Here is a 16,851-nt window from a genome sequence, read left to right as displayed (position 1 = left end):
AGTTTTAGAGCCATTTCTGATCCCTAGGGGTTGCAGCTGGTTAAATCTTCAAGCCAACCATAGGAAAATGAATAGTGATAGAACCCTGTTTATCTATGACAACAGAGTCTTTCAGTGGGTCATTCTGAAGAAAGGAGAGGGCCAGGCCTTGGGACCAGTATCTCAGTTGCTTCTCAAAATGGCTCCAGAAAATGTCATGGTAGGCATTTCAGAATACATCGGAAGTCAGGATACATTGGAAGTTTCCTACACTGGACATATACCAAGAATATATACATCACTGCACAGAAGATGGGGTCATGAACTAGAGTGCTGACATGTGAGGTACCAGCAAGAGAATCAAACTGGAAAAAAACATGCAGCTGCCACGGAAGTTGACAGCCACCTACAGATCTCCCGTCTGCCTCCAAATTATCAAGCAGAATTGATCTTGTGTCCATCTGTCGTTGCAGTTTGTACAGTACTACCTTGCCCTTCCTCAAACTGTGATTGTTGTAGACAAGAAGCAAAAATATACTCTGCCAAAGGGGGTAGTAAATGCCACAGCTTGGGATTTGTTTTTACTACAACTCCCAGAAGCCTCAGCCACCATTGCCACTGCTATGCTAACTGATGGGTTCTGGGAATCATAGTCCAGGATCTGCTTTTCAAACACTGAAAAATAACCTGACTCAGCACAAGGATCTTACTGTGTTCAATGGGCAAACACACCTCCAATAATCCCCCCCCCCCCCGGTTCCAGCTATCACATTCAGGCTTCTAGTCTTAAATTCCTACTCTTACCTCCTTCTCACCTGCAGCATCAGAGTGAGAGATGACAAAGTCCAGAAAACATCTGGACTAACTTGTGGAATTAAGTATAGGTCTCCCAGATTTGAAAGGAAGGGACATAACTTAGTGGTAGCCAAAAGACTTTGCATGCAGAAGGTCCCAGCTACAATCTTGCATATCTTCAGGTAGCCTGTACTAGGCAAGAAGAGTCAAGGGTCTCATTTGGGGAAAAGCCAGTTTGCCATGCTTTTATGATGTCCATCAAACGTTTCATATCCAATACATCCCTCATTTCCAACTTCTGACCCACCAAATGTTTTTGATTCCCTTTGGCCCCACGCTGCATGGGACACTCCACACTGGAGGGACAAACATCAACATCCCACAACACTCCTCAACTCTTACAAAACACCTTTCTCGGAGAAGGCAGGGAGAAGACAACGCCTTTGGTTTAACTAGTTTCAGTCTCACTGCAAGCAGTTAAACGCCTCAAGCAATTAATAAAATAATAACAACAATATATATTTTAATTATACATTCACATCTCTGGACTCCAACTAACAGATCTCTTTCACAAAGAAGGCACTATTGTCCCTTCTGGAGTTAGCCTTCTAAAGCAATTCCTTCCTTGCAATTTTGGGAGAGCACTTTTATCTGCTACTAATCTGAGGTACTGTCTCTCTCCCTCCCCCTTTTTTAATCAACAGCTCCTGCATCGGAGGCTTTCCAAGAAAGGCCCCACCCGAATCTCTGCCTTCATCTCCATCTTCCAAGCAGGGTTCCCAAATTAACTTTGCCCCCAAAACAACACACCCCTCCTTCATCTAGCCAACGCCCACAAAAGGTTACTTATCTTCCCATCTCCCAGAATTAAGGATATTCCTTAAAATGTCCCTCCAGAGTATGGGCCTGTGATATTCGCGATTTCTCTCTTTGGAGAGGGTCTCGATCCCACTCCCCCCACTCCTCTCTTATTCCAGTTTTGAGCAAACCCCCGAGGCCTTGACGTTGCAGCTTAAGAGCACAAAAAGCACCCGGGACTCCAAACGGATCTGAGTGGGTCGCTCGCTGTGGGAAGCCTTCTCCCTCTCCCCTTGGCCATGCCTCCTTGGGAGGCAGCTCGTCGGCGGGATCCTTCTCCCTGTCCACGCTTTCTCGCGAGGAGGGCGAAGGGGGCCCGCTGCCTCCGGACAGGAACTTTTGCAAGACCGGGAAACAACTTTTCCTACCATGACTTTAACACTCGTTTTCCCAACTCCCTTTCGTCCCGGGAAATATTCTCGAGTCGGATTTACGTTTGCGGGCTCTCCCCATGACCTACCTTTCCTTTTCTCCCAACTCCCCCCCCCCAAACCCCACATATTTCGGCGGGCGCAAATCACACTCACCCCACCTGGACCGCCGGTTACGCGGGAAAGGAAAAGTGAAAGGGGCCCGAGCGATGGCCGCCGCGAGAGGGAAAGTTCTCGGCTTCTTCTCCTTTTACTTCAGACCCCGCTTCTCCATCTTTTGAAGCCTCGCCCCCGAGATCGGGAGCGCCGCACGTTTGCCTTGAACCGGCCCTTTTCTCCCATGGGGTCGGGGGAGTGTCTCAGCGCCCTCTGCGGAAGCCGCGCGGAGCCTGGATCCCGTCGTCCGGGCTGAGGAGGAGCTTGTCGATCCGTTGAAGAAATCGGAGCCGATACATTTCGGTGCCCGGTGAACTCTCCGAAGGCAACGGGGTGTGAGGCTTTCTTAGGCCGCTGAGAAATCGCGAACATAAGCTTGCTTTCGACCCTGCAGGGTCAGGGTGTTCTTGTTGTTAAACAAAGTACTATCCACAGCTCTGTGGTGATCAGCTCGACGAAGACCACAAAAGTTAGCTTATGTCTGGGGTCTTTTAATGGGCTAAACAAAGACCACAAGCCTTTTCTGTCATAAATCTGCATACTTGTAAAAGCAGAACCACAGGGGGGGGAAAGCACCCTTTTTTAAAGTTGATGCATATTCATGATAGCAGGGGCGGTATCTGCCCTCGGGCTGTGCAATCTGTTTATAGACAATAATTTTTTAAAAAAACATATCTCCACTTGAGAGCACACTTGTGGTTTTTCAGAAGCTTTAATCAATTGATCACATGGATTGATCAAACAATACATTCCCAAATAAATGGCAGTGTTCTTGTATAAGTTGTTAGAACGTCTTTCCTAAAATTGGAAACACCCTGAATTTGTAGTGTCATATGTTTTTCTTTCTCATGTGAAGTGAGAGGAGCTTCCAATATCCTCATGAAATCATGAAGTAAATTATAAGTATTAAAAGGGCCAAAGCAACTTCCATACACACACAAGAGTGGATTTTTGCATACCAGCTTTAAAGAAAAAGAAGACATAGGTGGTGGAAGAAGAAACTCAAGAACTGACCATGATAAAACAGATCTGAGGTCCAATGCCCATCGTAAGTAAATTCATACCAGGATCCATAAGTAAGGTAGCACGAGCTCAGAGTGTTGCTTTCAATGAACAAATTGAGATGGTGTAGCATCTGATAAACTCTAGCAACATGTGTGAACCAATATCACTCTGATATTGATATTTAAACTATAGAAACCAAACTTGGAATAAATAAAAAAATGCAGAAAAATCTCAGCCATACAGTTGTATACAAGTGCAGTTTTCACGTTAAAGCATATCTAAATTGCTACAAGAAAGATACTCTTACAAAATGATGATATAAGAAAGTTAAAAACAAGCTATCTTAAAAAGTTTGTTTATTATCATCATCATTATCATCATCATCATCATTATTGCACTGTCTTGGACACCCTGAGAGCAGCTTCAATTTCTTCAAACACTGGCACAGGTCCTTCATAGTTGTTTGTTTCTATAGAATCTAACTTCTTCTGATAATCTGCCGGCAAACCATTCTGTTCTGCACCCATACAGATGACCTACAAAAAAAAAAAAAAGAGTATGGATGTAAATGCCGACATTAGAGCCTCATGACTTATAAGTGTAATTGAGAAAGAGTTTAAGCTAAAACATTAGCAGAAGACAGAAAAATAACAGAGTTTCTCTCATACTACATCACTGGAAAATAACAGTGTGAATTAATTCAGCAGAGAACACAATTTAAGAGAACCAGTGTGATGTCATAGTTAGAGAGTGCTGGACAAGAATGCTGGCACCCTGACTTCAAATTCCCACTTGGTCGTGAAGTTTGCTGGGTGATCTTGGGCCAATCGTAATCTATCAGCCTGACTGACTTCACAGCATTGTTGTGAGTACAGAGTGGGAAAGGGAAGAGTCATATTTGTCATTTTCTGCTCACTGGGGGAACAAGATGGCATAGAAATGGAATGAATGAGTGAATAAATGAACAAACAAATGAGTAAATAAATAAATATTTCTGTGTTGCAAGTTATATGATATCCCATTCTTATATACATACCACCACCTGCCATGGCATGCTCATCAAGAGCATGGTGCCTCGCTTAACGATTGCCTCGTTTAGCGATGAATTCGCATAACGATGTGTTTTTTAGAAAATAATATGCACCTCATAACGATGTTTCCTATGGGCGATTTTCGCTTAGCGAAGTTTGGGACCATGCTTCGCATAACGAATGCGAATTTAGGTCCCCTGCTTCACTTAACGATGTTTTTTTTTCAATTAAAAAAGTGTCTTAGAAGGGTCAAAAATGGTTCTAAATGCTTGGATTCGTTAGAGGACCCCCTAAGTCATGTGCAAACCTGATTTGGCTTTGATCTGACTTTTCGTTAATTTATGGTTAATTTTTTTTTTCGGCCCATAGGAATCAATGGACCTGTCAAAATCTGACAGTTCCATGCTTTCCTATGGGGGAGAAAACAATTTGCCATAAATTAACGAAAGTTCAGATCAAAGCCAAATCAGGTTTGCACATGACATAGGGGGTCCTCTAACGAACCCAAGCATTTAGAACAGTTGCTGAGTCTTCACTAATTTTTTGTGAATTTTTTCTTCCCCCATAGGAAATAATGGAGCTGTCAGATTTTGACAGCTGTCAAAAGTTGGGGGGAAAAATTCACCATTAATTAACGAAAAGTCAGATCAAAGCCAAATTACATTTGCACCCGTTTTAGAAGGTGCAGAAGCTATTCCAAGCATTTAAAACCATTTTTACCCCTTGTATGACACATTTAAAATTGCAAAAATTGACTTCGCAAAGCCATTGAAATGTATTGAGTCAGCTACAATACATTCTAATGGAGGAAACATTGTTTCGCTTAGCGATGTTTCCTATGGGTTTTTTCGCTTAACGATGGCAATCCGTTCCAATTGGAACGGATTAACCGGTTTCCAATGCATTCCTATGGAAAATGGTGTTTCGCATAGCGATGATTTCACATAGCGATGTTTTTTTTGGAACTAATTAGCATCGCTATGCGAGGCACCACTGTATATCATATAAAAACTAGCATTTAGGCATCATTGATGGCTTCTCACCAGTCATAGTGAACCAACAAGAAAGAGTTAGGGTGTGGTAAGCTTTTCAACCCCTTCACGGATTGCTGCCTTGTTGTGGCAAAGGGGCTTGAGTAATTCAGAGAAGCTATGGGCTTTGCCATGCAGGGACACCCAAGACAGACAGGTCATAGTGGAGAGTTCTGACTAAACGCAATCCACCTGGAGCAGGAACTGGCAAGCCACTCCAGTATCTTTGCCAAGAAAACTCCATGGACAGAAACACAAGACTAAAAGATATGACGCTGGAAGATGGGACACTCAGATCGGAATGCGTCCAACATGCTACTGAGGAAGAGCGGAGGACAAGGACAAGTAGCTCCAGAACTAATGAAGTGCTTGGGCCAAAGCCGAAAGGACGCTCAGCTGTAGACGCGCCTGGAAGGGAAAGGAAAGTCCGATGCTGCAAAGAAAAATACTGCATAGGAACCTGGAATATAAGATCTATGAACCTTGGTAAGATAGATGTGGTAAAACAGGAGATGGCAAGAGTAAACATTGACATCCTGGGCATCAGTGAACTAAAATGGACAGGAATGGGTGAATTCAATTCAGATGATTATCATATCTACTATTGTGGGCAAGAATCCTGTAGAAGAAATGGAGTAGTCCTCATAGTCAACAAAAGAGTGGGAAAAGCTTTATTGGGATACAATTCCAAAAATGATAGAATGATTTCAATACAAATCCAAGGCAGACATTTCAACATCCAAGTTTATGCACCAACCACCCATGCTGAAGAGGCTGAAATTGACCATTTCTATGAAGACTTACAACACTTTCTAGAACTGACACCAAAGAAAGATATTCTTCTCATTATAGGGGAATGGAATGCTAAAGTAGGGAGTCAAGAGATAAAAAGAATAACAGATAAGTTTGGCGTTGGAGTTCAAAATGAAACAGGGCAAAGGCTAATAGAGTTTTGTAAAGAAAACAATCTGGTCATCACAAACACTCTTTTCCAACAACAGAAGAGGAGACTCTATACATGGACATCACCAGATGGGCAATACCATAATCAGATTGATTATATTCTCAGCAGCCAAGGATGGCAAAGCTCTATAGTATTATACTATATAGAGTCCATACAGTCAGCAAAAGCAAGACCTGGAGCTGATTGTGGCTTTGACCATCAGCTTCTTATAGCAAAACTCAAGCTTAAACTGAAGAAAATAGGAAAAACCACTGGGCTACTCAGGTGTAATTTAAACCAAATCCCTTATGAATACACAGATTTAAAGCAAAAAGCACCCCATAGTGCTTCAAGAACTCTCTGGGCAGTTTACAAGTTAATTATGCAGGCTACACATCCCCCCCCCCCGAGCTGGGTACTCATTTTACCAACCTTGGAAGGATAGAAGGCTGAGTCAACCTTGAGCTGGCTACCTGGGATTGAACCCCAGGTCGTGAGCACCGTTTTGGCTGCTTATTGAACTTATATGCATCATGTGAAAGGCAGGACTGGAGGAATCCCAACATGGAATTAAGATTGCCAGAAGAAATATCAACAACCTCAGATATGCAGATGATACCACTCTGATGGCAGAAAGTGAGGAGGAATTAAAGAATCTCTTAATGAAAGAGAAGAGCACAAAAAATGGTCTGAAACTTGACATCCAAAAAACTAAGATCATGGCCACTGGTCCCATCACCTCCTGGCAAACAGAAGGGGAAGATATGGAGGCAGTGACAAATTTTATTTTTTTGGGCTCCATGATCACTGCAGATGGTGACAGCAGCCACAAAATTAAGAGATTCCTGCTTCTTGGGAGTAAAGCAATGACAAACCTAGACAGCATCTTAAAAAGCAGAGATATCCCTTGTCGACAAAGGTCCGCATTGTCAAAGCTATGGTTTTTCAAGTAGCAATGTATGGAAGTGAGAGCTGGACCATAAAGAACGCTGACTGCCAAAGAATTGATGTTTTTGAATTGTGGTGCTGGAGGAGACTCTTGAGAGTCCCCTGGACTGCAAGGAGATCAAAACTATCCATTCTGAAGGAAATCAACCCTAAGTGCTCACTGGAGGGACAGATCCTGAAGCTGAGGCTCCAGTACTTTGGCCATCTCATGAGCAGTAGAATTCTGGTCCTTAGGTTAGATAACAGCATGATTTATCATCATCTTAGAAATGCAGAGCTGGAAGGTACCCTATGGATCCAGCCCCTGTCAAGGAAGCCCAGTACAGAATAGAACTCCCAACCAAAAGCACTGAGCTATCTTGATTTACTAAAACTAAGCAACACCAGAAACTGACTAGCAACACCAGAAGTTACTTGTGCAATGCAAAAGTGACCAGTCTCTACTCTATACTATACCTTACAAGTGGTGGAGGTACAGACAGACTTAATGCCATTATTTTTATAGGGATAACCACATCTCATGAGTGCAAAAAAGATATGTCTGTGAAGCACAACTAAAGAAAAACACTCAAAACATAATTGTATGTCATACCTACTTTTCAGGATATTGGAATAATTTCTGTTAACTGTTCAGATATGAAGAATTTAAATCAAAGAACCAGGAAATATAACAGGTTTCATTCAGATAACAGTCTTGGTGTGACATGCAAATCAGTACTGTATTACAGACTACATGCATAATTAGGTATCTGCAAATTCATTACAGACAAGTTGTAACTTTAACAACGTTTGGATCATTTACAGATCTTGCTGGTTATACAGGTTCAGCTTGTTCTATTTTTCCAATATACACATATAATGTGTTAATGTCACTGATGGATGGTCTCCAGATGTGCTGGGATCCTTTTTCCTCACCCCTACTTCCCTGCATATAACATCAGGAGATAACAGAAAGGAAAAGAGGAAGTCCTTCATCTCAGTCTGGGCCCTTATCAAGACTGGAAGCTGGGAAGATACACTATTTCATGCACTAACCATCATGATAGTTCCTGTTAGCAGAAAGGAGCTACTGAAGCCCCAACCATTCTACACTCTTCCTCCATCCCTGCGGGCAAGAAAGCAAGCCCTCCATCAAGCTGCCCATTACATTATCACCTAGGCCTAAAGGTTAGACAAAAAGAAGAATTTAGGACAGGTCCTGCATAGGGACGTTCAATGCTCAATCTGCTTTCCAGTCAATAGGGTTCATATACCTTTAATGGGAGCAGTATAGCACTAGGGGATGACAAGTTTGTTCTGAAGTACATGTATACTGAAACAGGAAGCGCAAGTCTTCAGAACAGCTGCTTCTTCTAACTTGAGACACTCTGGCTCTATCAAAGGGGAAGAGGCAACTAACTGGCAGGCCACCAGCCTGGCATGTTGTAATGTTCTTCTTTGACTCAGCGGGCCTGACCTAAGCTCCTGATCTAAAACAGAGACAATGATCTGGCCACAACATCCGGTGAAGCAAAAAAACCCTCATTTAATCAGGCATGTATGCTCACACACGCCCTACATTGAGGTAAAGGTGCCTTACTTTACGCCAATTGAATAACAGTATCATCAGTAACTGTCATGACAAGCTTTAAGAAGTTGTTCAGTTACATGCCCACCCTAGACTACTTTGCGTAAGTAGATATAAATTTTAGGAAACAGGGCATGGTAAGAATGTTTGTGTGGGATCACATTGTGTGTGTGCACGCGCGTGTGGACACATGCGTTCACACACATACTCATTTTCCTGCTGTTCTTTTCAATGGATTTAGCTTGTAAACATAGCTACAGTGGTGCCTCACATAGCGATTGCTCCATATAGCGATGAAACTGCTTTGCGATGGACTTTTTGCCATCGCAAGAGTGATCGCTTTGCAATGGCCCCTATGGGGAAATTTCTCTTTGCGATGATTGCGGGGAAGTGATCATCGCAAAGCCCCCATTTTCGGCCAGCTAATTAGCGGTTTCCAATGCAGGCATTGCAGCCTGAAACTCGGTAAGACTTAAGAGTGTGGTGGAGAGGCACATATAAGTCACATGACCAAAGCTACCCCGTCCAGATCTGTAACTCAGATCTTCCCGTGTTCGGCACAAAGGTCTGAAGAGGTGCCTGCAAGCACATTCCCCTGAACCTGTTTACACTGTTCACATGATCAAGGGAGCTCTAGGGATGCCTGTCATATGAATGAAGCATATTCAGGTGAACTCTGTTCCAAGTAGCTTTTCAGATGTTGGTGCTCAATACATAAAGGTGTGAATTATTTTGTGGTGAGGAGGGAGAACTGGAAGCAGGACTTTCTTGCATCCCCCTATCTTTATACACTTAAAGGCCTGCTTTATTTCATGCTATAACATCTGGATTGGGTTGGATTACCCTCTTTTGGTTTTTCATCCCCCCTCTCACAATATTTTTGGTTTTCCGTTTCAGTCTTGGAAGATCTGAGACAGGGAAGAAAATTAGGCCCCGAACCTACCAAAACTGCCTATTTCCTCAGACCTTCAGGTGTCTCTTCAGACCCTGTTGAAGTTTAAGAACTCAAGATTCCCCATCAGTTCATAACCGAAGCACACAAAAGCTGTACCTTTTTATGCTGTACCTTTTTATACTGTGGAGAAGGAAACCCATAGACATAGTTATTCATTTGGTAACTTCGACACGTGAGTACTTTCCCTTCTTGAGTATGAGCACCGACTTCTATTGGTACATAAATACCGGCTTCAACTCCCTCTTGACTGAAATAGAATGCAAGATACTTTTCAGATCAAGCAAATGTAATTATTTATTTCTTAAAAGGGCTATTTATTTAGAAGACACTATGCAATATTAGACAATTACAAAAAAATTAAAATAAATGGAAGATTCTCCTTTTCAGTACTGGTAGTTGATGAAATGGAGAACATGAACCATGTTTAATCTTGTGCAGCTACAGTTGTTTCTGGAAAGCAGCTTTCTGAGGGTCAGATTACAAAATTTACTACTAAAATGAAAATAAGGGCAAAAAACAGAGGCATAGTGTGATGTGACATTTTACAGAGCATTCCTAGAGAATTGCTCATTAGGACAGTGCCACATAATGACCCTGCTAATTCCCCAACCTCTTGTTTGAATGGCACTGCGATCAGAACCAAGTCTGTACAGCTAATGTGGGTCTAAAAGTACACTGCATCTATATACACTGCACAATCTCAGGTAAAGAGAGAGGGAAAATCCACATAACAGATGTGATTAATATCCAGATATTTTTAGAAATAAATCACAAGACAGTGGGCATTACCAACACTACCAAAAAGGAGGAACTGTCATCTCTGAAGACCTTTCACTTCCTTTCATGTTGTTTCTGGACCTGCCAAGCACAAGCCCTTGTTATCTATTGGTATACACCCAGTATGTCTTCAAGATCTGTAATGTGTGTATCCACACTGTGGAATATTAGGACGCAGAGGAAGCATTAGGATCATGTCTACAACTTCAACACAGACTCCATTGCAAAACTATTTAGTTTTAATACTAGAGCTTAAGTATATTTCCAACTGCACAAATGCTCTGTCAGACCATCTATAGCAGGGTTCGGTGATCTCCAGAGGTCTGTGGGCTGCAGACGTCACACTGCTATGCCTTGGAGGGCCTGTTCCTGTGCCAAAGAAGGCTTTCTTACAAAAAATGGGGTTTCTTGTACTGAAAAAAGTTTTTATACCCCCCCCCAATATTTTTTAAAAGATTAAAAAATGTTATGAGGTATGGTGGGACTCTACGGGGTGCTCAGGAGCTCCTCAAAAAATGGCAGAATTGGCTTTAGGCCTCCTAGAAGGCAGGAAGGGCTCTTCTGAAGTATAACAATTATGCATATGTCCTACTGTTATATAATTTGTTGTCTATACGTATGTATAACTTGTCTATTCTGCCTCTCCCCCATTTTCCCAAGTACCATGTATCAGGTTTCTCAGACTGTACACTTTATATCCAGCTGCATGCTGGTGAAATCCCTGCTTACCAGTTAGTGGCTGAAATCCCATTGCACAGCTGTGTGTGTGCAATGGGAATGATGTCACCATCAGCAGCAGATTAGTGGTGATTAAAGACTTTCTTTGGCAATTTTTGAGTGAAGACATATTATATATGAGTTACATGCACCTCAAAATTGCCACAAGAAACCTTTAATCAGCAGGAATGTACCACTGGTGATGACATCATTCCTATTCGGCAAGCGGAGTTGAACAATAGGAATTTGGCCACTACAGTATAAAATAACAGTTGGAATGTTTGCATTTCCTGCTCCCTGATTCCCAGTAAGGACAATATGACTTATTATCTACAAGCAGTATTGGCAGAAAAACACTGCCACTGGGCCAAAGAGGAACAGTAGGTTTAAACAGTTATCACAACACAAAGTTTCAATGTTGGAATCTTTACGACTGAAGTGTTCCATTTAGCATGAGTTTGCATGGAGAATAGCCAATTTCTTCAGAGACCTGGAACACAATATTCAAGTTACATGTTTGAAAAGGCATCCCCTTTGTCCTTTCTGCTTCCTAAGTGAGAACTACAGATTACTCACCTATCCAGAGAACACAGATCAGTAGTGTTCATTTTCCACACCACCCCCCACACTTCATCACCAGGAGCTTGAACAATTGTAGCTGTACTTCCATGCCATGTTGAACTTGGTTTGCCTTGGAAAGAGCCAAAAGCGAGTTTATAATCCTGTGAATTAAACCAGGAGGAAAGTGAATCTTCATTTACATGTTTCTAGTTTTAACATCATACAATTAACTGAAACAATTATTTTTCAAAAAAGCAGGAAAATAGGACAAACAGAAAGTACTTCTTTGATTGTGCACCTAATTTAAACCCTCATTTATAAAATGACTTCAAAAAGAAATAATGAGTTAAGCCAATCTTGATTTAGTTCAGATAAACTTCAGTTGAGATGAACCTTGTCAGAAAACTCATCTCCAAGAAGACTTGCCTTTCAGATACAAAAGATTACCTTGCTGATTACTTTCACGGTTAAAAATAACTCAGGGAAGGAAACTCAACGGAAGCAAAAAAGTGACTATGCAACATATCTTCCAAGTACTGTACAGTCGTTGCATCTGAAGTAGGTAACAAGTTTCTTTCACACCTTTTATTTTAAAGAATCAAGTGCGGTACTAACCAGAACATGTGCCAGAGTGAGAAACACAACAGATGGGTTCCTTAGCATTATTCTCTCCCTCAACAAGTTACTTCCATATGCAAAATACAGGAAACTATCATTTTGACCATTTTCGACATCCAAATTTCCATCTAGTCTTGTATGAGTACAGCTCTGTATAGTTTCCATTTATTCGGAAGGAGTCCTGTTCAAAGAAAAGAACCATGAAATGTTTGTTCACCAGAAAGGGATCTATGGCGATATCCTACCAAACCAGGACACCTGATAACCAGTGGAGTTTACACTGGGCCATCTGAATCCATGCTGAATTCAAACCTTCCCCAGCCTCAAGATATTACAAATGGCTTACTACTGCCCTCACACTTGCCTAATGTTGTACTGGCACAGTGGCTATGTCCTTGGAAAAGATTGGATTTGCCATAACTTTACTCCTCCATCACTCCACCTCTTCTCTGCTCCTTTTTTGGGGTGGCTCTTCTGGCAGATCTCTCTAATAACTGATGTCTCATATAAACTTGGAGAAAAATTGAAGGAGTTCTGTTCCACTTCTACCTGGACTGACAACAGTGCAATTTAGATTGCATTGTTACTTAGAGAGACACTTAACTTTATGTTGGCATAGTAACTGTGGCTATAATATACTAGAGGAATTTTGGATCTGGCATAACTCAGCTCTTCTCTTGCTCCACCCATTTTCTGGCTCCTCTACCAGATTTTAATCAGCAGAGTAGTTCTGCCTGCAAACTCCTCTGCTGACAGATCTCGGAGATCAGCTAGCAAAATGACTTTATCTCCCTTTATAAGCCTGCTCTGGTGTTAAGATTATCAGTAGAGGCGTTTCTCTTGATCCCACCACCTTTATAGATGCATTCACTGCGGACACTGGACAGAGCCTTTCCTGTCGCTACTCCCAGATTCTGGGATTTTCTCCACAGGAGGTCAGGCTTTTCCCACCTTTGTTGTCCTTTTGCCAACAGGCAAAGATCCTTCTCTTCGGGCAGGCTTTCCCTTAGTGACTGAATGTCTGAGGTGGATTTCTAAATGGATTGTTGTGTCTTGTTACTTTTAAATGCATTTCTGGTTCGATTTTGTTTACCATTTATAATATAATATTTGTTCAATTCTTTTAAAATATTTTTATACTTACTGTTTTTAGCTTTTAAATATTGTCTTTTTAATCATGCAAGCCACCCTGGGTCCTTTTTTAAGGAGAAAGGGGAGGCAAAAATCTTTTAAACAAACAAACATTCTCTGGCAAAAGATGTTTCTGCCAATTCCTCAACTCCTGTTGTACTGCAGTTCCTAATTCAAAGATGAGTTTGATGTACAGAATCTGGATTAGGCAGAAATCTCTTGATGCCAGCACAGATCCTCCTATGCCTGCTGACCTCCAGATGAGCTGGCAAAGGGATCTAAACTGCCCTGCTGGCTAAGATCTGCCAGCAGAAGAGCCAAAAGAGGAGCAGAGAAAGGGAAGAGTGAGAGAGGAGGCAAGCCGTGCCAGATCCAAACCTCCTCCAGGGCTGCAGCTGTTACGCCTGCACAAAGATCAGGCGTGAGGGAATAAAAGTAAAGGTTCCCCCTTGACATTTAGTCCAGTTATGTCCAACTCCAGGGTGCAGTGCTCATCCCCGTTTCCAAGCCATGGAGCCGTGAGGGAAATCCTCAGTAATTTCCCAACATCACCTGGCTTGGAGGAGTTTGGATTCATCACAGTTCCAGCTGGCTAGCTTTATAATTGAATAAATTGAATAAATAATAAATAAATAAATAAATTTATTTTTTATTTTATTTTATTTTATTTTATTTTATTTTATTTATTCATTTATTTATTTATTTATTTATTTATTTATTTATTTATTTATTTATTTATTGCGGGTTAGGATTGAGCTCTCACAATACTGCAAAACTAACTGAAAAATGCAACACTATCTTGGGGAGTTTGAAAGGAGCCTTTTTGCCTGCAGCAGTCTCCTTATACCAGAAATGCCCTTGGGGAAGCAGAATCCACTTCTGCTGGCTGACCTCAGAATCAAGGCGTTTGCCAACAGAACTCCTGTGCTGGCTAAGGCTATGGGCAGAAAAACCAATAAAGGGGTGAAGAAAGGGAGGAGCGGAGTTTTGCCAGATCCAAACCTCGTGCAGCTGAGGGATGCAGCCAGTATGTCAGCAGAGAATTAGTTGAGGGTAATCCTAAATAGTCCTATGGGTAATCCTAAGTGATTTTCAGACATCCCAGAAATGCTTCATCTCTCTCTTGATGACTGAATTCCCACTCATCATGGGTAGTCTGATAGGATGGTGCTCTAAGGATGCTTGAAGATGGTGTTGAATGAGAATATGTTTGTGTTCTTGGGGTGTGTGTGTTAGTGCTCAGATTTTCTTTTAATTAGGCTACCTGACTATCATTTTACTGGACTTTTCTTCTTGAGTTCCGCAAGCAGAGGTTTTAGACTTGCCCCTCTTTTGACGGTATATCTGCTACTGTTGCCAATGCTACATTTCTTATATTTGTTGCACCTCAGTCTCAAGGCATTGTTACACTTTATCTCTTTTTGACTTGGTGTGAAGGCTGGCAGACATCTCTGACAATTTATGAACAAGCCAATGGAGCTGATGCAAGCAAGCACAGTGGTCTCTTGCCATTTAATTGATCTATTATTGGACTATTAGGATGTGACGAAGTGTCTTGAAACATTTGTGTTACCTGATCTTTCCTGGTGTTTAGCATTTGGCATTGGGCACCTGTAATATTATCTGGTCAGCTGGAATTTGATTTTGATTGTCTGAACTTTTGAGCTTAGCTATCCTGTCATTGAGAGCTTCGTTTCACTGCTCAGAGTATTTGCAAATCTCAGACAATGCCCAATAACACCTTAAGAAGATTAAACAGACACATCATTTCTAGAAATCATCAATCAGCTATTATTGCAAAGGAATATGATGCTCTTATGTTCTTAGTATACTTTTTGCCAGGGTAGATTTGATTTAAATCAAATAGATTTAAATCACAATTTAAAACATGATTTAAATTACTAGTCAGTAAGCAATTTATTTTAAACACTGATCTACATTTAAAAAAATTGATTTAAATTTTAAAATCAGATTTTTATAATTTAACTTGGGTTTTTTAAAAAATAAAATGCTTATTGACTAGTCTATGCTTATTGACAAATCTATCCTGTTTTTTTTTTTTTTTTCCAGCTACTTAAACAGACCTACAAAGCTGGGAGTCTGCTACATTAAGCCCAAATGAGCCCTACCCAATACATGCTGTTCCTGAACAAGTATTCTGCTCTAAGACAAGGCATGCCCCAACCAACGGAAACACCAGCAAGAATGTAATAGGAGTCCTGCTGCATCTGACTAATTTGCAGGAAGGATATGTGGCATAAAATCATGTCATGCCATTTCAACTAGTCAGTCAGCAGGTAACCTAGAAACTGTATACTATTTTCTCTACTTATGAAATATACAGGCCTTGGCAAAAGAAACAGGAACAAACATTTTATCTAATACGTCAAAGAAACACCATCTCAGCCTTTCAAGAAACGCAAGAGGCATACAGGACAACTATTAAGGCCTATTTAGTTCAGCATCCTGCCCCCCCCCCCGTCCCCGTCGCCCAACCAGATGCCCATCGGATGCCCCCAAGCAGAACACACCACCTCTATTTCTGAGGATGGGGTCCTGCCTTCGTGTAGATTTAACAAAAGGCACAGAAAATATGCATGCATCCTACTTCAGCTGCATCATATGCTCCTCTATTTTACATTTCTGGAACCTGCAAATTCCATTGTATATCACTGCTTCCTTTGACACACACTGCATGTATACAATTTAACCGTCTGGGATTTTATTACAAGGGCATCCGCTATATTTGCTCCACTCCTCCACCCCAATTTCCAGATGTCCTTTACTCTTAGGACTACCTAAGTTTTAGGACTTCCTAAGTTCTGCTACCCAGAGTCTCCCTTCATACAACCATTTTATTCTCTCCAAGCAAGGAGCCACCCCGTACCAGGGAAAACACGACCCTTCCTTCCATTCCTCTATGCAAACCTGGATCGACCCCTTTTGCAATGCCCTCCTACCTCCCCCCCTCCCCGTTCCCGGACCTGTCCGTGCTTCCCGCCTTCCTTCTGTCGCTCTCCGGCTTCCCGCTACGCGCAGCCGCGGCCAGACTTCGCCTGCCAGCGACTCAGCGCAGCCGGCAACCGGCTGTGACCGCGACGATGCCGACCATTGGCCGACCGCTCCGGAGCTGCAGGCGCCGCCTCTTCTGATTGGCTGAGAGAGCCCGCGTGACCTTTCTATTCCCCCCCCCTTGGTGCCGATGAAGCGTAAAGCGGAGGCTGTGGCGGCTCGGTTGCTGACGGGCATTTTTAGGCTTCCCTCCCTGGCGCTCGGTTGGCTCTTCGGGTGTTGGGCTGCGCACCGCGCCTTGCCAGATGTGGTGTATAAAACCATATTTCAATAGTTCGCAGTGTAACATCATTTCCACCGCGTGGCGGTTATTCAAATGACTCTTCTGTCAAGTAG

The 16,851-nt window shown here is 42.1% G+C and overlaps 2 protein-coding genes across 9 annotated transcripts in view; both read right to left on the bottom strand.

The window, feature by feature from the left end:
- The window catches only part of NOD1 (nucleotide binding oligomerization domain containing 1), a 55,426-nt gene extending 53,025 nt beyond the window's left edge, over positions 1-2,401 (bottom strand). For 2 of the 5 annotated variants that reach the window (XR_012088362.2, XM_073003479.2), the window contains exon 1: positions 2,160-2,354. The gene's annotated coding sequence lies outside the window, so the exon portion shown is untranslated. Of the gene's footprint in view, positions 1-2,159 lie in introns of all 5 variants that reach the window. The other 3 variants (XM_073003478.2, XM_078377335.1, XM_073003477.2) reach the window with 2 other exon arrangements.
- Positions 2,402-3,503: 1,102 nt separating this feature from the next.
- Positions 3,504-16,568, bottom strand: GGCT (gamma-glutamylcyclotransferase). 4 transcript variants are annotated; one of them, XM_020799501.3, is made up of 5 exons: positions 16,428-16,568; positions 12,310-12,493; positions 11,710-11,855; positions 9,736-9,886; positions 3,504-3,700 (listed from the first exon to the last, which is right to left on the bottom strand). In XM_020799501.3, the coding sequence occupies exons 2-5, from the start codon at positions 12,475-12,477 to the stop codon at positions 3,554-3,556; spliced, it is 612 nt and encodes a 203-aa protein (XP_020655160.2). In that variant the 5' UTR covers positions 12,478-12,493; positions 16,428-16,568; the 3' UTR covers positions 3,504-3,553. The 4 variants fall into 4 exon arrangements, with proteins under 4 accessions (XP_020655160.2, XP_020655163.2, XP_020655162.2 ...); XM_020799504.3 differs by having other exon boundaries at positions 9,751-9,886; XM_020799503.3 differs by having other exon boundaries at positions 16,331-16,460.
- Between the last annotated feature and the right edge of the window lie 283 nt (positions 16,569-16,851).

Source organism: Pogona vitticeps, chromosome 6 (genome assembly GCF_051106095.1).
Source record: "Pogona vitticeps strain Pit_001003342236 chromosome 6, PviZW2.1, whole genome shotgun sequence".
Taxonomy (NCBI): Eukaryota; Metazoa; Chordata; class Lepidosauria; order Squamata; family Agamidae; genus Pogona; species Pogona vitticeps.
Note: the sequence above shows the minus strand (reverse complement) of the source record. Positions and strands in the feature narration are given on the sequence as shown.

Coding starts and splice junctions, on each gene's coding strand:
- GGCT (XM_020799501.3), bottom strand. CDS start 12,477: ATGGAAACTATACAGAGCTGTACTCATACAAGACTAGATGGAAATTTG. Junction 9,887..11,709: donor GATCTGTGTTCTCTGGATAG/GTGAGTAATCTG, acceptor ATTCTATTTCAG/TCAAGAGGGAGTTGAAGCCG. Junction 3,701..9,735: donor AAAAGGTACAGCATAAAAAG/GTACAGCTTTTG, acceptor TTTTTTTTGTAG/GTCATCTGTATGGGTGCAGA.